The sequence below is a fragment of the Nesoenas mayeri genome, assembly GCF_963082525.1.
Source record: "Nesoenas mayeri genome assembly, chromosome: 6".
NCBI classification, from domain to species: Eukaryota; Metazoa; Chordata; class Aves; order Columbiformes; family Columbidae; genus Nesoenas; species Nesoenas mayeri.
The window spans coordinates 9987137-10010904 of record NC_137545.1 but is presented as its reverse complement, the minus strand read 5'-3'; the positions used below and the strand labels follow the sequence as shown (position 1 = coordinate 10010904).

The 23768-nt window shown below is 40.8% G+C and overlaps 1 protein-coding gene across 1 annotated transcript in view; it reads left to right on the top strand.

Moving 5' to 3' along the window:
* The window catches only part of TRPM8 (transient receptor potential cation channel subfamily M member 8), a gene marked incomplete at both ends in the record, with an annotated part of 38308 nt that extends 15021 nt beyond the window's left edge, over nt 1–23287 (top strand). Inside the window, 16 exons of the mRNA XM_080347089.1 lie at nt 393–495; nt 1269–1387; nt 1710–2000; nt 3106–3201; nt 4036–4165; nt 5857–6002; nt 7169–7281; nt 7744–7960; nt 11482–11573; nt 12381–12522; nt 14150–14321; nt 14559–14736; nt 17481–17671; nt 19918–20017; nt 21353–21386; nt 23237–23287. Coding sequence (XP_080203215.1) covers nt 393–495; nt 1269–1387; nt 1710–2000; nt 3106–3201; nt 4036–4165; nt 5857–6002; nt 7169–7281; nt 7744–7960; nt 11482–11573; nt 12381–12522; nt 14150–14321; nt 14559–14736; nt 17481–17671; nt 19918–20017; nt 21353–21386; nt 23237–23287 — 2175 coding nt within the window. The remainder of the gene's footprint in view (nt 1–392; nt 496–1268; nt 1388–1709; nt 2001–3105; nt 3202–4035; nt 4166–5856; nt 6003–7168; nt 7282–7743; nt 7961–11481; nt 11574–12380; nt 12523–14149; nt 14322–14558; nt 14737–17480; nt 17672–19917; nt 20018–21352; nt 21387–23236) is intronic.
* Between the last annotated feature and the right edge of the window lie 481 nt (nt 23288–23768).

Here is a 23768-nt window from a genome sequence, read left to right as displayed (position 1 = left end):
GTTATGCGAGAAATTATCTAGTTTGGACAAAGCACAAGGAGGTGGAAACAGTTCTCTAGACATTTGAAACTTGCGCTGTCACAATCTGTTTTTACTTCAAGAGTAGTTTCTAATTACCGAGATTGTCTTTTTGGTTATGATGTTCTGCATAGAGGGAATCACAGTTATTTTCTATATGTTCAGAAGATAATTAATCTTGTACTTAGACTTTAAAATAAATCTCATCATCTGCTTCTATCTGAACTTGATTAAATTTTAGCTGTACATGGAAATGTGACTGAGAAGCAACTTTGCTACAATGTTATGGGAAATATCTTTCACAGATGCTCTAGGAGGAGACCAACTACTAAACAACCTAGATTGCTTTGAAATTGAACTCTTTATTTTTGTAGATCAAAGAAGTCCTTGAGAACCCTCATTTACTGACAGTTATCAAAATAGAAGAAGCTGGAGATGAAATTGTGAGCAATGCCATCTCTTTTGCTCTGTACAAAGGCAAGTAATTATTTTTGTGTGGTGGTGTGTTTTGGTTTTTTTTTGAGAGATAGAAAAAGAGTGTCATTTTTCTAGAACAGCCTTCCCTAGAGCGGTGCCATCTCTCCACATTTAAGCTCCTGCCACAGTGTGGAGCTTGTCTTCATCTGCAGTGGTGTGGACAGCCTACAGCAGCATTATGGGATCTGTTAGTGTGGGTGAAATTGAAACTTAGTCCAGATAATTGGGAAGGTGTTCAGCAGAGCTTTGGGCATCTCTGAGAGAAGCATGCAAGTACGCAACACAACTGGGAGTCAGTCAGGAAGCCAAGCAACCCCAGTTACTTACTAACATGAATAATTTGGATGCTGGGCGCTCTACTGCTCCAGTGTAGATGGCTGGACAGACCTCATCTTCCTGTCTGTGCATGGAGAAAGCTCCAGAACATTACAGCTTCTCATGGCATTGCTTTGTGTGGGACCCCACTGCAAATTCTGCAGAATTTCTTTTGTGTAGAGGATGTAGGACATTGAGGAGCCTGAAAGAAATGTTCTGCAGGTTTTGGTTGATGGAGTGCTCCTAGCATCTCATTTGTGGTCTGTATTTGGAGCATAAATATGTCTCTAAGCCTCTAGCATCCTCTAAAATCCAAGCAGGAAGATGTACATGAATCTGGGGAAAGACACTTGATAGGGGTCTTCTCAGGTAGAGTGTGAAAAGCAAAGATGAATAAGTATGCCAAGAAACTCTTCTGTTCCTGGTCTTTTACCTAGAGGATTGTTCCTTCTCTGCAGCTTTCAGCACCAATGAACATGACAGAGATAACTGGAATGGGCAGCTGAAGCTGTTGCTGGAGTGGAACCAGTTGGACCTGGCCAGTGATGAGATCTTCACCAATGACCGAAACTGGGAGGTACAGACCACTTCTGTCTGAGTGCAGTGACATGGGATGGGGAGCAGTGGACATCATAACAGCAGCCACTGTCTCAGCATCTCAACCTCTGTGATAAAGAAGAACGTTTCTTTATCCTAGCACTGATTGCAAACGTTATCTGCCCATGCCAGAAATACTCTAGGCTATCCAACAAAGTCAATTGTGTACAGAAGAATCTGAATCTGGTGAAAATGCAGTAGCATGAAGGATAATGTGGCAATTAGCCACAAGTGTCAGGCCCTTAGGTAAGCTTTATGTGTCTCATGTACTCCCTAATACTTGTGTTTTGATTTCTTCCTAGTCTGCTGACCTGCAGGATGTCATGTTTACAGCTCTAGTGAAAGACAGGCCCAAATTTGTCCGTCTCTTCCTGGAAAATGGCTTGAATTTGAGGAAATTCCTTACCACAGAGGTCCTTAGACAGCTGTACACCAACAACTTCAGCAGCCTGGTGTTCAAGAACCTGCAGATCGCTAAGAACTCCTATAATGATGCACCTCTCACGTTTGTTTGGAATATGGTTGAAGACTTCCGAAGAGGTCTCAAAAGAGATGACAAAAATAGCAAGGATGAGATGGAGATATGTCTTTCAGTAAGTGACGAACAGTTTGATTCCACTGTGTGCTCACTGAAAGAGAAAAAAAAATTGCTTCTGGTATATCAGGATTTACTTTAATAGTCTTGTTCATACTTTACATTTAACATTGCTTCATTTTACAAATGCATTTAAGGGTCATCTAACTACAGGAAAAATAGGTGAGTTTCAGTGTTAAAATATTTTCTATTAGAGCAATCAATGCTCTAGTTATACTTGTAATTTATACAAATATAAATTTAGTCTAGTATAAAGTTGCCAGCTGAACGTGAGGAATTTTGACTCTTATACTTTGGTACAGGCTCTTGTATCTTGAACATTGTTTGTTGCAAGGGTGTCAGGCACCTTCTGGACTTTATTTCACTGCCAGGTGCAAATGGATTTCTTAGCTATCACAGCAGAGTAGGTCCAAACATCAGATCCAGATCTGAGTTTCAAAATGGGAGCTCAGGTATCACGTAAGAAACTTTAGAAAACATTTTTTGACTTCAGAGATGCAATGCAACACATGGGACATTCAGGGCAAGCTTCGTTTAAAAACACTAGTTAGCTTTGAGAGTTTCACCTTCTGGTTCTTAAAATTTTGGTTGTTCAGGGGTCATTTTGTGATGATTTTGCCATCCCTGGGTGCTAACTGCTCTAATACAAAGAAGATAGTGGTATATAAGTTCCTGTCTGATTAAAGTTTTTTGTGAAGTTCAGGGTCTTGCTTAAACACAAAAAGCATATTGGTATAAAGTTAATATTCCTTTTAGAGGATGTTAATCTGTGTTACCTAAACACAAAGTCAAACTGTGAATGAGGCTGTCTGAACTGCATGGGTTAAAGCAGAAAGTGACTCTGGAACAAATATCCTTTAATGTCCACTTCAGGAAAAACACAGAAGCTGTTTCTTCCACACTAAAGAGAAAAATAGAAGACTTTAATATAAATATAAAATATAAACTCACGTTAATGTAATACAAGTGGCAGATAGCTGAGAAGGAGGATGGGTGAGATGGTTGTAAAAGAAATAAAATATAAAACCAGGAGTGGCAGGCTAGGATTTCCAGTTGGAAAGAGTTTGAACTTAGGTCTGAGGAGTTGTTGCTCTTTCTTTCAGGATGAGTGTCCGATCACGAGGCACCCATTGCAGGCTCTATTTATTTGGTCGGTCCTTCAGAACAAGAAAGAGTTGTCTAAAGTCATTTGGGAGCAAGTAAGTTGAATTCTCTTTTATTCCTCTTTGCAAACAGCGGTGATGTTCCTTTGGTTTGTAGGCCTTTGAAGGCTCTGGAGCCATTTTCAAATTCAAAACCACAAGAGATAATTGCTTAGATGGCTCTGTAAGTAGGTTTAGTATTACCCATATTGTGTTTGGGTGTGGATTTCACACTTTCCTTTCCTAATGTCATGTGAGTCAGCAGTCCAGCTGGCATTTACCTGTAGCACTATGTTCATCTGTGTTCAAGCTCGGGTGCCAAGTTCCCACCCTTTCCACCATATGGATGTGTCCCAATCCCAGGCACTTGGTTGAAATTCATTTCTAATTTTGATTAGACAGGACATGTAGTGATGATTGTATCAAATAGATTAACCATGGGCTGTGTGAGGCTAATGCAGGCAAAGCTAATGAATGCTCCTGGTCACATTTGTCTTGGTCTCCATCTCGGAGTGCTTATTCCCTGCACGTGTAGATGTTTTGAATGGAAGGGACTAGCAATCTGGGCAGTTGTGGATACACCCAACTGGTCCAGACTGGTGGACATAAAAAATGATAGTGTAGCTTGTGGCAGAGCAGGCCATCTTTTGTGAGTCTTCAGCCAGAGAACAAAAGCTGAGATAGAACTATTAAACACAAGACCATTTCAGATTGATAACAAAGTTATCACACATCTTTTTTTTTTGTGGAACATCTTCATTTGCAAGTCTTGACTAGGAACTTAGCAGTTGGAAAAAAAAAAAAAAAAAGGGAAAACTTGTAAAGAATATGTCCCATTCCCTTTGCAGAAGTCTTTGCTGGTCTTTGCCTGATTTAACTCTCTCTCCATAGACCAGAGGTTGCACTTTGGCAGCTCTCGGAGCCAGTAAGCTCCTGAAAAGCATGGCGAAGGTGAAGAATGATATAAATGCTGCTGTTGAGTCTGAGGAACTCGCTAATGAGTATGAGACAAGAGCGGTAGGTGAGTGCCTTCGTTAAGTCCTTCAGAAATTTAATAGAAGGGGTCAGAAAATAGTTTCCTTTCTTGCAATGTTAATTGTTTTAATGATCTCCAGGTCTGACATATAGCAATGATTGCAATAGTGATGTTTTTATTTTATGCAGAAAAACAAACTGATAAACCTGGTTTTGTTCAGCAAAATGCAAGGCCAGATAATTAATTCAGTTTACCTGAATTGCTGCTTAGAAACTCATTATGATTTTTAAAAAAAGAGAAATGGCATCTCTAAAGGAAGTAGAAAGAGATCTTTATTTAGAAATCTAGATATCCAACATTAAATGCTTCCCTTTAATGTCAAAATGTGGTTTTACTACTTGGAAATCTCTTCCACACCATCTGTTCCTGGTAGAAACTGTGTGTCCTGTCTGAACAGTTTGCCTCACAAAATAGGGGTGGAGGTTGGTAGAGAATTTCTTCCATTAGGAATAAAAACTACCCAACTTTAATAGCAAGGCTGAAGAAGGGTGCCCAGAAATAATAAGAACAGAGAATAAAAGAAGCTTTCTACGTGAGTGCTGGTAATATTGAGGTTGAGAAGAGCCATCCTTCAAATTTGCAGATGTGCTTTTGGGGACTGAGAATAAATTGCAGGTTAAAAGTGGATCTGAACTGCAAAATCATATACCTTCCTTATTCTAAGATGGCAAGCAATACTGTTGCTCACCGAGAATGCAGATATAGCTCAATTTTTTTTTTCTTCCTATGTATGACCTTCATTTTTTTCTACTGCAAGGACTGTCAGTAATTCAGATTTGAGCCTTGCATCTCATGGGCTAGAGTCACCAATAGTTTCTTATGTTATGAAGGTAATTGGTGCCAGGAGAGCAGGGGGATGTTGAGGTTTTTGGGTGTGTTTTTGGTTTTGTTTGTGTGTTTTGCTCCATTTTCTGGAGCAATAATGATGATGTTTCCTCAGTGTCTAGTTATCCTGAAAATTATTCAGAGAAACACGTAAATGCAAGCCAGCACAGCTGGTAGATAGCAGAACACGTATTCATTTGTAGCACCCACAGCTTACCAAGTTGAGTTTATCTGAGGTGCGCTCTGTGGAGCCGGACCTTGGTATCACAGATACACCAACAGAACTGCCTTCGAATGGGAAACATCCAGAGCTGGAAATAGAAATAATTGTTTACTCTATGTGCATTGGTACTGGCCAAAATCTGTGAGCAAAATAAGATGCTTTTAGCTGTTCTAAAACAGCTATTTTCACAATGCATGTCCCAGTGAAAAAGCATCAGGTTCTGCCCTTGTTGTTCAACTCTGCTGTTAAGACTACTGTGATTAAGTCATTAGATCAGTGCTAAATGAGTGAAAAAAGATAAAACAAGCAGATGCACTGAGTCACTTGAGTAGGAGGAGTTCATATTTTTTACTCAGTTTTATAGTGCAGAACTTAATACTGTCTCTGTGCAAGATGAATATTACTTTTCTATCTAGACATGAAGTTTAATACGTGCAAGTCGGTTTGTAATACATGCAATGCATGCATTGCTTTACTGTGATGACAATGTGGGGAGAGTTCTTGTATCTGCATGCTTTGATATTGTAAACGTTCTACTTTGGAAGTCACTGAGCACAATTGCATTCAAGTTGGTGGAGAAATAGAGTCTGAAGTTGGAGCTAAGTGTGGGGCTGCCTCTTTTCTCCAGAGCTGTTCACCGAGTGCTACAGCAATGACGAGGATCTGGCTGAGCAGCTGCTGACTTATTCCTGTGAAGCCTGGGGAGGGAGCAACTGTCTGGAACTGGCAGTGGAAGCCAAAGACCAGCAGTTCATTGCACAGCCAGGGGTGCAGGTAATGTTGGTGAAGATGGTGCAAAGATTACTGTAACTCTTGTGATCTGGGCAGCTTTAAAAAAAAAGAGGGAATATTCTTGTTGTAGAAATGCTACATCCATGTGAAGAGCCTCAGACACTCCTCGTGGAAGTGAAAGCCTCCAGGCAAGGCTTCCCAGCCCTGTGAGCACTGAGTTTTGCACGGCAGCGGTGTAGCTGAGTCCTGCAGCTCGCTCACAGAAGCAGCATCTGCAGCGCTGGGAAATGCATCCCAGATAATGGCTGTGGCTGGTGGGGGACAAACCAGCAAATCAGCCACCTCCTAAGGTGGGAGGGGCAAACTAGATTTAGAGCTATAAAGCATAAATTAACTAGGTGGTAAAGACTGCCTGAAGTGACTTCTCCCTTAGCACGACTCCTGTGTATGTATGTGTGTACACACACGCAGGCACGTTGCAAGAAGAGCCAGAGGCCACGAATGCATTTGCAAAGAGCAAGTTTTATTTTAGTTACCTCTCTACTGGGGGATCTCCAAAGCCACACCTGAGCTCCCAGGCAGAGGTGACACCGGCGGGGACGCAGGCGCTGGTCACTTCAGCCCTGCTGGAAGATCCCTGGGCCTGCTGAGCTCACCTGTATTTCGAGGCTTCAGGCAGGCACAGCCTCCTGCTCTTTCTCACAACAAAGCAGGAATCTCAGACACAGTGATAAGGTGCCTGGAGTTTCTCATAGGCCTATGTTATCTAACACAGAGGTTCTACTCATCAAGCACAGAAGGTCAGTAAAACAATTAGTGTGATTTATGTGCTTTTTCTACAGACGGGTGCAAGTCACTTGAGTGTATTTACATTTAACTAACCTCCTCGTTAAATCTTCTGCTATATCCCCATACAGTATGGATGTATGGCCCAGCATAAAGTGTCTTATAGATCTGGTCAAGGCCTGCTCAACCTCACTTCTAACTCGTTGTCATGTAGATTGGAGGATGACTGGTGTAAGGAACCAGCACACTGTTACTGATGCAGAAAGCTTTCTGTATTCTTGAAATGGGCATCTCAGTTATTCATACTGAAACATCAAAATGCGTTATCTTTTTTTTTTCCGAAATCAAATGTTCTCTAATAGTATTCCTAGGTTATTTTGCTGCTGCTAGAACGAATGAGGTTACGTTGTTCTTCCTTGCAGAATTTCCTTTCCAAGCAGTGGTATGGAGAGATTTCAAGAGATACTAAGAACTGGAAGATTATACTGTGTCTACTCTTTTTCCCTTTAATAGGCTGTGGTTTCATCTCATTCAGGTAATCAACTGGTTTCTCATTAGCGGAAGTATAGCAAGTCAGTTACTCATAGAATTGTAGGGCAATTCAGACTGGAAGGGACCTCTGGAAATCATCTAGTCCAACCCCCTGGTATTAAAGCTGGGTCAGATGGAGCAGATTGCTAAGGACTGTCCCATTGGGGTATTTCCAAGGACAGAAGCTCCACAGCCACTCTGGAAACATGTTCCAGTGTTCAATCACTTTCAAATACAGATATTTAATAGCTGAATGAGCTTTTGACAGATCCTGTCCTCACTCTGATCTGAAGTTAACTGATTTACATGTGTGCCTGAAGTCAGTGGATGCAGGAGGGCATTACCTTTGAAGTAATGTCCTGTGCTAGACATTGCACCTCTCAGATTTTCACTTTGACAAATAGCACAAACATTTCTAGTTATAACAACTGTGCTTTGAGATGTTTTCCTTCTCTTAATTCCTCAGGAAAAAGCCTGTGGAGAAAACTAAGAAACTCTTCTTGTATTATGTGTCTTTCTTCACCTCACCATTTGTGGTCTTCTCCTGGAATGTCATCTTCTATATCGCTTTCCTGTTGCTCTTCGCCTATGTGTTGCTTATGGATTTCCAGAAGGAACCTACAGTCCTGGAGATAATCCTTTACGTGCTGGTCTTCATTCTACTTTGTGATGAAGTGAGACAAGTAGGCAGCGCTTGCAAACCAAAAATGTTTAGTGCTAGATTAAAAGCCTTGTGTTTTTTTGCCTCCTAGTACTGCAAGGCAATTCAGGCTGCTTCTATGTTACAACAAAACCCCATCTTGTTAGATAGTTCAGGCAAGTCAAGGCACAATGGGTATTTTTTTTTTGTATCCTGGTGTTTAATTCCTACTTATATGCAAATACCTGCAGTGTCCAGGCACCAACAGGAATGTGTATTGACTTTGAGGCTGTATAGATAAGATGATTACTGTGGAGATATTTCTCAGGAATGGTTGTCTTGGGGTTGCCAAAGCAGTTGAGAATGGGTTAAACACATTTATCTGGATGCATACCTCTGGATCAAGTGATTCCTGCCTCTATTCTCCACATCCCACCATGATTTTTTTTTTTTTTACCAGTGAGCAGCATCATTATGTATTTCTGTTTACTTTTTAGTCATAAATACAGTTTTTTCTAGTTTCACATAGTCTCAAGGGGTAGCTTTGGACTGCTTGCATTGCTTGTGCTGGTGTGGGACTGTCTTTATAGCCAGGCACATAGTTGATATTCTTCTCACTTCATATGTCAGAGGACGTATGAAATATGTCGGCTTTCAGGCAAGCTGGTCTCTACCAGTCAGTGTTCAGAGTAGTGGGAAGATGCTGGGGAAATTGCATGAGAAATGAGTATGTGGTTTCAGCACAGTGCTGCATCCTGAGTGTCCTGTCAGGCGTTAGTCTCCACATGGTGTGTGTGGGTGATGTGCTGGATCAGACCACCCTGCAGCAGCATGTCTTAAGTGAGCTCAAATGACATGGCTGAGTGTTGCTGTTACTGTGCTGAACTTGCTGTGTGTTTTTTTTTCCTTTCTGATAGTCAAGGTGGTTACCCTCTTTAAGGCGACTTTACTTGGTAAGCAAAATGGGGGACAAGTAAAAGACTCTGTTGCAATGAAAACACTAATGGAGTGTTTGTTTCTGCTGATTTAGGTTCTGTTGTCTCTGGACCTGTTGTTGCACTTGCCATGTGTACCCAGCAAAAGTCCTGGTGAAAGCCATAGGGACTGAAACCTTTTTTCCCACCAGTGTCACTTTTTCTCACTACCCTGAGCAAATGGAACAGCATCAGATCCCAGTAATCCCATTAATAGCTGGTGGTCAGTCTGTATCAGTTTGTCTGTGGGAGTGGAGGCAGCTAAAACTGAGACTTTATTATAAGATTTGAAGTTATCTTAAGCCAGTGTCTTGGCTTCAAACCTCTTTTGCTAAGGAGAACACAGAGCAGTGTCCCAGTCCTCTAAGCTTCTCAAGAAACTTTTTCCCTGGCTTCCTCTAAGAGAAACTGGGTGTGTGTTGGTCTAACTCTGCAGTCAGAATAGTATCTGTGTCCTTAATATTTAAAAAAGGGGCATGTCTCAGGTTGTTTTTACTTCAAAGGAAAAGTAAGAATAATGTTGCTTGAGGTCCCACTGTAACTGCTGCAGTCAGATAACTAGTTCTGGGGATAAATCAGCCCTCTGATTAGAGTGGTGTGTCTGTGGAGATGACAGCTACAAAAATTTGTTCCAAATTTAAAGCAGAATGTTTCTCTGCACAGGAGAACTGAACTGTATCTGAGCCATAAGCCACTGGCTTAAGCATCTTCTAACTTCTGATGGTCCTAGAGATTTTTAACTATCCGGAGCTACTTTCTGATATCCCATTTAGAGCTGTCATGGCAATAGTGAAATTGGATGTGCCTTTTTCCTGCTATCTTCTTAGCCACATGGATGTAGCCTCCAGCCAGGTGAGTGGGTGGACTTGTGGGGTGTACAGGAAAGCCCCCTTTTCTCAGAGAAGGAATCTGGACTTAACCTCCATGCACATTGTTTTAGCCATGGGGACCTATTTGATATTTCAAGGACTGAACTACACTGCAATCTCAGTTGTTCTCACCTATTTACATGCGTCTGCCTGTTTTTCTGCTTTAGACCAAAATCTGTTTCCTTTCCTCCATCTGCAAATGTGCCCTTAATAGAAGAGGCATCAGGCTTAAACTTGCTGCATTTGATACAGCTGTAGTGCAGTGATATGCTTATTGCTTTGTGAAAGACATTTGGACCATATGCATCCAGTTGTTCTCGTAAAATGCTAATTCACTGTCAAGTAGACAACTTATACTTGATGTAGGGAATTACTAGGCAGAAACAACCCAATGTCGTGGGTGTCAAGACATACTGTCCCCACTCAGTGCTCAGCCTTTGGTACCTTAAATAAGAAGAATGATGTGTGGGTCCCAAGATCCTGAAATAGTGTCTGGTCATATCTTGAGCCTGACACCCTGGTAACTGCTGCATACTCACCTGTCCATCTTTAGCAATGTATCTTATCATGTGAAGCAAATGCAACAATTGTGCATTTAGAATAGCAAAGTGGGACTCTCTAATCACACCTCCTTCTGCTCTTAGCCCAAAATTCCTCTTAACCTCTGTTTCCCTGTAAAGTATGAGAGCAGAATTGCTTTCCTTGAATATGTCAGTTATAGAGAGATTCACTGATTACTGTACTAAGTTTTCATTATTTCAATACTAATTAGAAAGAACTATAATCAGGGACTCAATCTATTTCTTCAGGCCTAGCAGAGGTTTCTCCTAGTTAAGCTACTCGTCCTAACAAGTCACCTCTGACTTGGATCCAGAAGTTGGTTCTTGTACAAAGTTTGGATCCAACTGCATTACCATTCATTCAATCTGGGAAAGGAAAGATTCTGACTAGACTTGCAATTCAGAAATACAGAGACAGATAATTAAAAGAATAAATCAAATCTGCATCTTTGATCAAAACGATGCGTGTGTAGCCAGGGACAGATTACCAAATGAGCTCTGTAAAGAAAGAGGAGCCAGAATTCTTCAACTGCCTTAAAACAGTGACCCTCCTGCCTCCTTTCAGTGTTTCATATGTTCTTAGTAGATCAAATCAAGACTCCTTTGACCCATTTGGCAGTAGTTCTGCTGGAGCTTACCATGATCTACCCTGAGGTCCCCTTGGCTCTTGTCAGGGATGTTCCCTCCTCTCTCCATGCACAAGCCCATGTGCGGTTGGGTTATGTCCTTTGAGCACAATAACCCACACTGTGGTGTAATGTTTGTGTCACTGGTGTGCTTAACTGGTCCCAGTGCAAGAACATTAGCCTAGAACATCTGGACTGCAGGAGAAAATGTGTTAAGGAGCTCTAAACACAGAAAATCTTGACCCATAGTGCTATTAAAGTTAGCAGTAAAAACACATCAGTGACTTCTGGTATTGCTGGATATATTAAACCCCCTTTTTTTGGGGAAATTAAAATAAATCTGAACTCTGGTGTACCTATTATGTGTGACAAAAAAAGTATTAATTGGGTAAGGAAACAATCCTTACTGTTGCTTTGGGGGGAATATTTACCTGTGAGGACATCCAGTGGGAAGAGATAAGGGGAGGATGGATGGGCTGCCATGTCACCGGCCAGTGCTGTGAAATGGTTACTTTCTGCTCTTTTTCCTTTCCAGTGGTACATGAATGGCAGTAAGTATTTCTCAGATCCGTGGAATGTTATGGATACACTAGCAATCTTCTACTTCGTAGCAGGGATTGTGTTCAGGTGAGTAGTATTTTTTTCTTCTGGCCATGTTACAACTTTGTTTCCTTTCTGGGTTTTGACTACAACATATAACTAGATTTTTGGGAAATTACATGTTTGTGATACTCCCTGTTATTTATGAATGTCCCAGATATTGCCAAGTCTTGACTCTAAATCTTTGTAAGCAAATAAAGAAGTTGAGCCTATCTCTAGAATCAGACGTGGCTTTCCTAAACTCGGATCTTTTTGGACTGGCAGGACAGCCCTTCTTAATAGTTAGGTTTGTGTGAGCATTTTTAAAAAATTGAAACAGCCTTAGGTTTCATGACAGTGCCTTCCAGATGGACTGTATAGAGATCATCAGCCAAAGCTGCAAGATAGCTGATATCTCAGAGTCAGAAGTTATTTGAGATTTTCCCTGGCTCCTATTATTGACTATTTAGGATGGTCATCTGGAGTCTTTAAGCTTCAATGTGTTGTATTTAAGAGAACTGTAATTGTACCTACAACAGTCTAACAGAATGTCATTAGCTCACATAAGCTGTTTAATGTGAATGAGTGAGTCAACAAGCGTGAAAAAGAAATGATGGAAACACATTTTACAGTGTAATTGTTCAGTCAGCTGTAACTTAGTTCTTGTTGCCTTGGCGCAGCAGAGCGGTCCTTGCACTGATGTTTTTGGAGGGCTGTGGGAATACCTAAAGGAACAAGATTTGCTTGCTGTTAATAGTTTTAGGGGGGGAGAGGAGGCACAGCGATGGTGTATTTTTACATGACTTCTGCATGCTTTACCCAACATTTGTCTTTTTCTTTTACCGTCTCCATCAGGCTTAACTCATCTGATGAAAGCTCTTGGTATTCTGGGAGAGTAATTTTCTGTTTGGACTACATAGTTTTTACTCTGAGGCTGATCCATATTTTCACAGTTAGCAGAAATCTAGGACCCAAAATTATTATGCTGCAGAGGATGGTAAGATTCTGGCAACTGTTTAAGAGAGTCTAAATAAATGATGTGATGCTTTGCTTTTTCCTCAAGAGTAAAAGTTGCCACCATTCTGATGATGGCAGCAAGTTCTCCCCCTCTCTTAAATCTGCTAAACAGGATTAATTAAGATTTAAATAGGACCTAATTAAGAGCAAGGCTTCTTTCTCTCCCTCTGCATAGGGAGAGAATAAAGATCAGGCTGAAGAACAGAAGTGGAAATTTGTTTCCTGGTAGCTTTTGTCTTGCATGTCTCAAATATTTCATTGGTATAGTCCATCACTTTTGTTGCTCACATGAACATTGCCCAAACAAGACAGTAATGAGAAATACTATAGGAGGAGGATTTGTGTCTTCTACTGCATCCATCACATAAGTAACTGGAGAAGCGGGTGGTGAGGAGCCTCTTGTGGAGTGGCCTGGCTGATTATAACCTTTGTAGCTGGAAGGGTTGTTTGCTGGCAGACTGGGAAAGGTAGCTGGAGGAGACTGGGGTTCCATGTAATACCTATATGGATAATACAAATATGGCTTGCTGCAGGTATGGGAATGAGGAACATTAGAGAGCTGGAGGATGTCTGCTTGAATCTTCCTTCCAGTGATAACTGTGTACACATACACACACACACACACACACACATATATATATACTCCAAAGAAAAGAGATTTCAAGTGCTCTTGACACAGGGAGCATTTGGGGAATGGCACTCAAATGGTACATGAAGTGAATATTGCTAGATGCTCTTAGAAGTTTTCCCTGTCTTTCTGCATTTCTGCAGGAGCTGGGTTGTATTGTGCCTTTGCAAAGGATTGGCATATATGGAATTTAAAACCAGTTGTGTGGTGGCAATAAGAGTAACAGCGTTGTCTGTAGTTTATCCAGAAAACCTTTATTTTGTCTTGAACCACTGCTGCAAAGCTGAAGTCTAGAGATTACCTGGTCCTAGAGTGCCTTATGATATGGAAGCAACAACACAGGATTGTTTCCTGTGCATCTTTTTCTTGTTTAGCCTTTTTCAAAAGGGGTGAATTTTTGAGTCAGTCTAATAATAAAAATGCTTGGGGGTAGTGGAAGGGCAGAATCTTGGTGGAGGTGGATCTGCAACAAATGGGAAAGCTCAGCTGGGACACTGCCAGTCTTCAGTTATCTGTATATTGTTTAGAGCCAGAAATTAATGAAACTGTTGGCCAGAGTGTCTGGACTATAAACACTGGTTTGAAGCCACCCAGGGTGGTATTTTCTCAAGTAGTGGCTGCTTTTATCTGACGTTTGACTGTAAGCTACAATTGTTGCATGAATAATCTTTACATGTGGATCTGGCTTTGTGGATGGACCCTGTCTGATGCCAGGGCAAATCCTATATTCTGAAATATGCCTTGGTTTTCTGGTTGCATAAATATTTTTTTAAGTTCTATGAGTCAGAAATAGTCAGTTACTTGTTTGTGTAGGTTGGAGACTGTAAATTTATGAAGCAATGATCTAAAAACATGCATTCAAATGAAACAAACTGTGTACGCTTTTCTAATATTTGTTCTTACTCAAATATCAAATCAGGGAGGAAAAAAAAGGTGTGCATGTGGGGCACTGATGCGTTTGCTTGTTGTCCTGTTTCAGATGATAGATGTCTTCTTCTTCCTCTTCCTCTTTGCTGTGTGGATGGTGGCCTTTGGTGTGGCCAGGCAAGGCATCCTGAGGAAGAATGAGCACCGCTGGGAGTGGATATTTCGATCTGTTATCTATGAGCCGTACCTGGCTATGTTTGGCCAGTACCCTGATGATGTTGATGGTACCTATTTTCTGTCAGAAGCTCTCCTGAGTGGGTGAAGACTCTATCTTTTCAGTGGTTTTCCAGTCCCATGTTGACCCCTTTTCTCCAAGCAGCAATGAGGCCAGTTTTTGTCTGATGGGGAGGTGGGGAAGGAGGAGACCACACATATTGTGGGCAGTGGTAGCACCTGGGGCTGGACACAACGAAAAGATGGGGAGAGGGCTCACTGTTTGCTCTCCTCTCTTGCTTTCTGAGGTACCACCTACAACTTTGACCGCTGCACCTTTTCTGGGAATGAGTCCAAGCCCTTGTGCGTGGAGCTGGATGCCAACAACCAACCACGCTTTCCTGAGTGGATTACCATTCCCCTTGTCTGCATTTACATGCTCTCAACTAACATCCTTCTTGTGAACCTACTTGTGGCCATGTTTGGGTATGTAATGGAGGAGCGATCACTTGTTTGTGGTCTCTGTATCAATATCCCTCTGTGAAAGGGGATGAAGTCTTAGAAAACAACAGGAAGCCAGCCCTTGCATTCTGCCTGTGTCTTTTGCAGAGGATTTGCTGAGAGTAGTCCAAACAGGGTTCCCAGCTTGAAAAAGACCTCTCAAGTGAAGGGTGGTGAACAAAGGCCAGGTTATTTGGCATTTCTCACAGCAGTCCGATCAAAACTAGTACGATGTCCTGGGGATGGATTGCTGCCTGTTCTTTTACTATTTCTCTAATCATCCTTTGCACACTGGACTCAGTACAAACGCCTGTGGCTCACATGGGGTGAGAGCTAGGTCAGTGCTTTACAAGTGTGAGTTGCTGCACAACAGACTTAGCTCAACTGAATAAAAGAGTTATTATCATAGTCTTTTCACAACACACTGGCTTTTATTAACCAGAACTGCCATGTGGTGATGATGGGTGTGTTACTGCTGTGGTGGACCTGCTGTTTATTGTTCTGACTTACAGCACAGGCAATGGACTGCATCTCCTTGGGATATACAAAAGGACTTTGACTTGAAAAATGCCATCACATCTGGTTTTGTATGGTAATTTATCTGTTGTTGGGTCTACCAGTCAAGAGGTTTTTCTGGCATCTTGTAAGGTGTTACACTATGCAGATGAATCAGATACCTGCAACGTGATGCTAGTAACTGCTGACTGTATCACATAGCCAGCACCCATTTGCAAAATAAAAACAGTTGCTGTTGCACACATTACCAAAGATATATTCACTGCATTGGGACCAACCAGAGCAAATCCTAACTGGTCCTCAGGGATAAGTTTCCTCAGTTTCTTCCAGAAATGCCTGGTGTTTACACTGCAAGCTCTGACACAGAGTTGAATTAATCATGGAAAGTCCTTAAATCAGACTTCTAGAGTGTATTGCTGTCCTGTCTCACTTCCAACTCGTGAACACAGTTGGATTGGTGCTGTGGCTCTGTTCTCCTTCTGAATCCTGCTGCTTTTCTGCTTTATATTCCCTTGCAGCCTACCAAAAATACTTATAAGCCCTGGGCATAATTCTTAAGGTCCACTACATTTACTTTTGTGTGTTTTGATGGTACTTTGGCACTTGACAGACTTGGCTTGCTTGGAATTTGCTTTGGCAACAAGAATATTTGCAGGAACTGCTGAGGAATCTTGGTTTGCATCAAGAGGATCCCCCTTCCGAATGCTAGTGCCATTTTTTACTGGCCTGAGATGTGTTAATGTGATGAGTTGGAAATGCCTCAGCTTTCGTATCTGCTCTGAACTCTTCTTCCTGTGCAGGGCTGGACAGTCAGAAATGAGATTTTTTTTTTCATTTTTTTCTTTTCCTCAAAACAGCTGTTGTACCTGAGTTTTCCTAACTTGCATGGGACCTGGGGACAGAAATCAGTGCTTATATTCTGTAGAAAGGGTGAAAACATTTCACATTAATAAAGCAAAATATAGCAGCAAGCCAGTTCTACCACAGAAGTATTTTATATTTGTTAGAACACTTTTTTAAAAAGCACCTAATAATAAATGCACTGCTTTATAGGGTTGTGCCAGTAAAAACCTGTTTAGTGCCAGTTGAGCTTTTTTTGTGGAAGGACCCAGCATGAATTCTCCATTGACACTCTTGGAGCTTTGCATTGGTCATTTTAACAACAGACTGAATTATTAGATCAAGCAGGAGCACTGTACTGTACTGCACTTGGGAAGCCCAGTGGGCAAAAAGCAATTCCAGATGTTTTTTTCTCGGTGCAGGTAGAAATGTGTGAACCTGCGATGTCTCCTCCTAAAGCGATTGTGTACATAGTATATGCCAATGTTTTATGATGCCTATGTCTATTAGACACCAGTCCAATCAGTGTCTTTGTTGTAATTACAGTTACATATTAATTTTAAAAAGAGGGAATCCTACTTTTTCTTTGTATGCAGTAGCTGAGAAGGATGAATATTGTATTTTAGATACTTCTGAAATTCAGGGCTATATTATGTTCTAAAACAAAAGATAATTCCTACCAGGTGAAGGTTTTAGCTTATCTCATGTAAGGATCTGTTACGATCTCAATACAGACATTTTGGAAGCATCCATCTGCCACTTAATATCAGCAACAAAAGGTCAGGCAGACTATGAGCTGTTTGCTCTTGTGGTTGTTGCTTTGCTGGGTTTGTACAGTGCTTAGTACAGTAGGTCTGAAATCTCAGGAGCTCTTAATTTTTTTGGTAAATTTTCTATTTTTAGTGTTGTGGGTTTTGGTTTGATTTTGGGTGTTTTGGTTTTTTTTTGCTTAGAAGTTAGCTGGTGAATTAATGAGACATAGTATCTGGCAAAGAAGCATCCTGTTCTCATGTGTCTAAGCTGGAAGACTATTGCCTAGAGCTAAGGTAGTGAAAGTACGTGGAGTATTTTCTCCCTGTTCCTATATTTTCTAGTTTATATGTGACTTCAGGGGTTTGGAGGGGGGTGTTTTGGTTGTTTTTTTTGGTGTGTGTTTGTTTTTGTTTCTTTGTTTTTTTTTCTGGTCTTAGTTCTTCCGATATTCAAAGGTCTTTCTAAAACGGAGAGTAAAATCAGAAAAAATTACCAGCTTCAGAATGACTTTGTGAAAGCATATCCTGGTATAATACAGAGAAACACTATTACTTGGCTCTGATGGAGTTCTTTGGTGAATAACTAATGCTGTATGTATTTTCTTTTTCTTTGCCTGTTAGTTACACTGTTGGATCAGTACAAGAGAACAATGACCAGGTGTGGAAGTTCCAGCGTTACTTCTTGGTCCAGGAATACTGCAGTCGCTTGACTATTCCATTCCCTTTTGTCATTTTTGCCTACATCTTCATGGTGATGAGGAAATGTTTGAAATGCTGCTGTAAGAAAGAAAGTAAAGAGCCATCTATTTGTTGTGAGTAGGATTATTCTCTGTGGCACTGCAAATCTTCCACGTCATATAGTGTGCTTAAACTACAGGCAGTGTGTGTTTTGGGAAATTTTCGAGGGCAACGTAGACCTTGAGAGGAGGTGGTTGTACTGGAAATAAGGAGCAGCTCATTCATATTCTCCATCAAATGGAAAACCACTCTGTTGCTGGAAATCTCTTAAATAAGGTTCGAATCAAAGCCACTGGCTGCTTCTCAGCCATCATTTTCCTTCAGTATTCAAGGGGTGTGTACTCTGAGATATGGGGAATTGTATTCTTAAGTCCGTATGCCAAAAGTCCTGTTGAGCTTTGTGGTGATCTCCACCCTCAATTAGCTTCAGTTTTAGTCTAGCTAGAGACCTTTTCTGTTCTACCATGAGACCTGCTCTGCTTGATTACTGTGCAATTATCCAGTGCTTTCTTGTCCAAGCCATTTTGAGGCAGAATTACCTCATGTATGTATATCAGTTAAGTCTTCAAATTAATCCTCTCAGGTTTAGGGCTGTCTATGCTGCTTTCTAGCTTTGAAAGGAGACTTTTGTGTTGGAGTGCTGCATAGACACATCCAGAGCCTGCAGCAGCTGAAAGTCATCTTGACGATCTGCATCAAAAATGTAAAACATCCCATTTGTCATTAACATCTGATGGTGCTTCTTTTCTGCACTCCTCGCGAGTGGCAGAGATCCTTCATCTTGCCTGCTCTGAATGGTTTGGTAAATTGCCCCAGAGGTGGTCTTAGTCTCTGCTTGCTGCTTTACCTTCTGGAATTGTGTTGCTTTTTGTCCTTCCATTAGTCTCCCAGCTAATACAGCTAGTAGATGCTAGGGCAACCCAGCAGAGCACAGTTGTCTTCAGAGGTTCTTCTGGTGAGTGACTGAAAGAGAACACAGTTTCCAGGCTCTCTGGGCATGGCCAGGTAGGCAACCTGCCTCAAAAATGCAGGAGTGGCTCAGTCAGCCCTCTAGCTATTTCTACCTTATTTACTCTGTCAGAGGGCACAGATATGAATTGTTTTAACAAGCTTTTTCCACCAAAGAAGTGGAGTGGTTTTTTTGTCTTTTTTAAAGTGCCATCCAGAAGCAGACGAGAGAGGATAAATTGAGTTAATTGACAGATTTATTCCCATCCATCAGCAACCTGACTGTTGCCCTGCAGCACAGGCTGGAGTTGTTATTAGTTCAGGAGGAAGATGCTTGCTTTGGGGTATAAAATTCCATAGCACTGACTAAATCATCCTAGCTGTCCAAATCACTGTTTGATTTCCTTGCTGGGGAGGTTGTTTAACTGCAGATATTTCTGCCCAAACAATGCACAGTTGATGGTGAAGTTGTAAAAACAAATGGAAGAATTCATTAGAGCCAGAATATCACTGCGCTTGAGCTGGTGACAGGAACTGAGAACTGCATGGGAAAAGCACACTAATATGTTGACCTTTGCAGAATCCTGGCTTCCCCACTTAACTCATAGAAATGGTTGAGATGTGGGTGCTTAAATGCCTGATGGTATCTGGGAGAACAACTGAGGCTCTCAGAGGAGCACTGGGTGGAGAAAATGGGACTTCAGTCATTTGCCAGCTCTGGGCTGCTTTTGTCTTGGGTAACTCTTTGTTTTCAGTTGAAATCCCTGTGTTTTGTGCTGTCCTGTTGGAATAGTAAAAAAATGCAGAAGTATTATCTTGGAGGACTTTGCCTCCAATTCATTTGCTCTGTGTCACTCTTGAATTTACAGCATCAACAGGAGATGCTGTTTAGAGAAAACAATGCTTCATCATTTTGAAATCCTTTAGTGATGAGTAATACAACATGCTTCTTAACACATGTTACTCTTAATGATCCAATATGGGATAATGTAGAAATAAAAGGAAAGCTCAAACCCAGGTAGGAGCTCTCTGGAATGTCCTAACCTGTCAAAGTGGCTGCAGTTTTACAAAGCACATTAACCAAGGCTTAAAACGTTCCACAAAGAGTTTTGGAGCTTGTTGGGTTTTTTGTTTGTATTTTCTTTCTTTTAACCAACTCTGGTTGCCAGGAGCACACAGTAAAATTCCTTAATGTCATGTTTGTCAGAGCAGTGCCATAGGTGGGAAGTGGGGCTGCAAATGCTCTGGTTGCAGCAAAGGGAATCATTAACCTCTGAATGGAAGCACTAATCTACTCTTTCTGTATCTTAGCATTGGAACGACAAAGTCACTGAATCTAGTATTGTTGCTTGTCTTCACACATATTTTCCAGGCTCAAAAAATGAGGACAATGAAATTTTGGCATGGGAAGCTGTCATGAAGGAAAATTACCTTGTTAAAGTCAATACCAAAGCAAGTGATTCATCAGAAGAGTACGTCTGCCCTTGTCTTTGCTCTACTAACATTTGTTGAATATTTTTAGCCAAGTTTTCAGCAGCTCTTAAGTGTTTACAAACTAGTGAGTAGATAAATAAACTCAGTATAAACATGCCTTTTCATTTTTTGAGTAGAAAGATGACTTCTTTGTCAGCAGTTGCAAACTGTCTTCAGAAATAGTTGATTGGACTGATAAAATGCTAATGACAATATTGCAATGGTTATAATGGTATATTATGCACACAGCTGGGCAGATATATTAAACACACTTGTCCAAATGCCTGTCGCAGTGTTTCTCAAATGGTTGTACTTTTCTCTACTTGAATGTTTCTGTTTTTCCATTGGAGGAGAAAATGTTCTCCTCTTATATTATTTTGAGACCTCATCATGAAAGTGGTGCTATAGCTCACTAGTTTTGCAACATTAGAGGTTTAGATTGGATATTAGGAGAAAATTCTTCCCAGAAGAAGTTGTCAGGCATTGAAACAGGCTGCCCAGGGAAGTGGTTGAGTCACCATCCCTGGAGGGGTTTAATGGAGGTATTTAAGACGTGTAGACATGCTTAGGGATGTGGCTTAGTGGTGGACTTGGCAGTGTTAGGTTTATGGTCAGACTCTGTGATCTTGATTGTGCAGTTAGTAGAGAATATTTATTGTTAGACCTGGAATATTAAGCATCCCCTCAGCATCAGTCTATATGGAGGTCTGCACTTAATAGCCCAGGTACGAAAAGACCTCTGCGGAGGGGAAGATGCTATTTGGAATGATGGTATTTGAAGTTAGACTTATACTGCTCTTCTTTGACTGCCAGCTCAAGATAATTTGTCTTAGGGATCTGTCTCAGTGTCTACATAGTAATAGCAGAAGAAGAGAAATATAAAGAAAGCTTGAAAACACCTGCTGTGTGATGGCTTAATTCTGTAGCTAGCTTCCCGCAGCTTGAGTATTTCCCTAAATCAAAAGAAAAGAGCTGATAAGAATGGGCAGGAAAGACCAGACTTCCTTGCCCCTCTGTTCCCACTGTGCACATTGCTGTCCACAAGTTAGTGGTTATGTTAAGACTACCTGGAGGCACTCAATGTTGGATAAGAAACCAAACAACAACAACAAAATAATTAAAAAAAGCTTTTATCTTGAAAGCATAAGTGCCTTGATCAAGGAAAATAGAATATTGCAGCACTACTGGTAATTCATATGTTAGTTCATATAATTGTAGTAATAACCAGATAGACTTCTGCAAGGCAGCTTTGCAAAGAAGGGGAAGGAAGTTAGCAAATGCTTTTCTAATACCTGCACTTAGCCCGTTCTTCTGTGTCCTCTTTCTGTTTTCAGGATGGTGCATCGATTTAGACAACTGGATGCAAAGGTACTTGTGTTTGACTTCTCTGGGGGATGTGCTGCTATCTGGTAAAGCAGGCAGTGGTCCACAGGAAAAAAAGCATCACAGAGTCATGTGCATTCTTTGTTGCTGTCACCAAGATCGCACTTTAATTGGGCTTATTTAATGCGCTCTTTTGCGCCTTTAATTCTATATGTAGCTTTGTATTGTTCTGGAAAATGAAGCAGAAACTTGGTTAGCGTTGAAGTGTTTCTCAGTATTTTTTATTGGATGGGATAAAAGCAAAAATAATTTCTGTCATAAATCTGCAATATTTTGTGTAGAAGGCCCATGAAACACTGATGGGCAGAAGGGGTATTACACACTTAGAACATGTTTGAGAAGGGTGTGCTCTGTTGAATTTAACTTCTAGTGCTGAAGGCATGAGGTAATTAATCCTACTTTTTTGTTGTTTAACCTCAGCATATAAAATTAAGTGGCAGTTCAGCTATGTTGTAAAAAGCTTGATGCTGCTTCATATAGCCCAGGCAACACTTGCTGGGTTAACAAACGGTGCTCTGTGCATAGTGCGGGGTGGGAAGACCTTTAATTATGACTGAAATCACCAATTGCATCTGAGTTATGGAAACGTCCTGTATTGAAGCAATATAAAGTTAACAACCTACTAGAGAGCACGTTGTTATCAGAATTGTCACACAGAATACTTTTTATGACTAATATTGAAAAGATCTTTGAGATTACTCTTTTTTGAGGCTTGATTGAATTATGTATTTTGCTTTGAAGTGGGAAGTTGCTTCAGTATGAAGAACAGACTTTTTGGAAGTGTAAGGGTGAAAAGGCACACATATACTTAAAAATACTACTTTTGATTGCTGTCAAATAATTTGGATGGCAAAATAGCTTGTTTTCCATACTGAAATGGAAATGATGAGTGCCCAAGGATGTGTCTAATGATGCTCCCCTTGAAACTGAAAGTAGATACAGTAGCTTTAACTCTCTAGTAAAAACTAAAACCCAAATTGTACCTCTTATTCTGTGAAGGAATACCTTACAGCAGGCTGTTCTGTGTATTTATACCTCCAGCTTTGGTGGCAGGAATGTACTGAGGCCAGTGCTTAGGAGAGCAGTGCCCTGGGGATATCTTGTGGGCTTTCACTTGTCCTAAAAACAAGTCTAAGGATGTATCTGAATCCTAGGTGTGAGGCCTCATCATGGAGTAAACTTTTCTTTAAACTTGATAAGGATGTCCCAAGGAACAATGGACTTCGGTTAGGGCACAGGGAGGGTTTGAAGGCAGCTGCATGTGTCAGGATGAATGCTCCACAAAGCTCCACTGATCTGCAGTCTTTGCTTTGAAGGAGCATGAGGAGATAGAGTATAGATGGGAACTTGTAGCTGCCTGATGTCTGCTTATTAACTAGGTGGAATACACATGCAGTAGTGCTCCCTGCATTAACTGCATTAACAAAAACTGTAATTGGGAGTGTCCTTTCAAGCACTATTGCATTTGATATAATATTTGGAGAGGCAATTACTTGTTACTCATATTAGCATTGTTTTCCTGTGAAAATCCGTATTAATGCTGCTTCATTTGCCACCCCAGTGTGACTACTGAATACAAAAACCAGTCAGTTATTGCCTTCAAAGTAGTGGCTGATGTCCACAGGGTAGTCAGAGAGGCAGGAGTTCAGGTAAGGGATTTAGTGCCTGTTGTTGCTGATGTTGTATGGCATTTTACAGGGTATTTTAAAGTACTTATTACTGCTTGCTTGTTTTGTTCTTTTCCTTTCCCTTCATTCCAAGCTGTGATCATCTGTTGAAATGAGTTAGATTGACTTTGCATAAATAAAGCTGTTTTTTAAACTTTTATTTTTAAGCTCTCTGATTTGAAAGGGCTTCTGAAAGAGATTTCCAGCAAAATCAAATGAATGCAGCTGAAATCCAAGATCAGCTAGCTGAGCAGGGTAAGCCAGCCCTCTTTAAATCCATTCTCTGACTTGAATAAGTTATCAGCATTTTTGATCTTAACTTGATATAGCTCTGGAAGTGAAGTTAGTGTTAACTATTGATGCTTCTATTGATGTTGTCTAATATTGGAAAAAAAAGAAGAGCTAAATTATCTTTTTTTTTCTCTGGAATGTAGAATTTTCCATCGGATGTTTCTAATGATTTTAGGCATGATTTAAAATACGTTGGCTTGCTCCTTTGCCTTTGAAAAACTGTGAATAACCCAAGGTTGTTTTTGTTGTTGTGCTGGAAGTCCCCTAGAAAATTGGGAGCTGCTGTGATGGATCCTTTACAGTTGGTTGATTTTAACTCTGAAGAACATAAAAAGCAAATAGAACAGAAAGAATTATGGGTAGGACTAAGGTTTATTTTTCTTTTGTCAAAATAGGGCATTATGGTGGA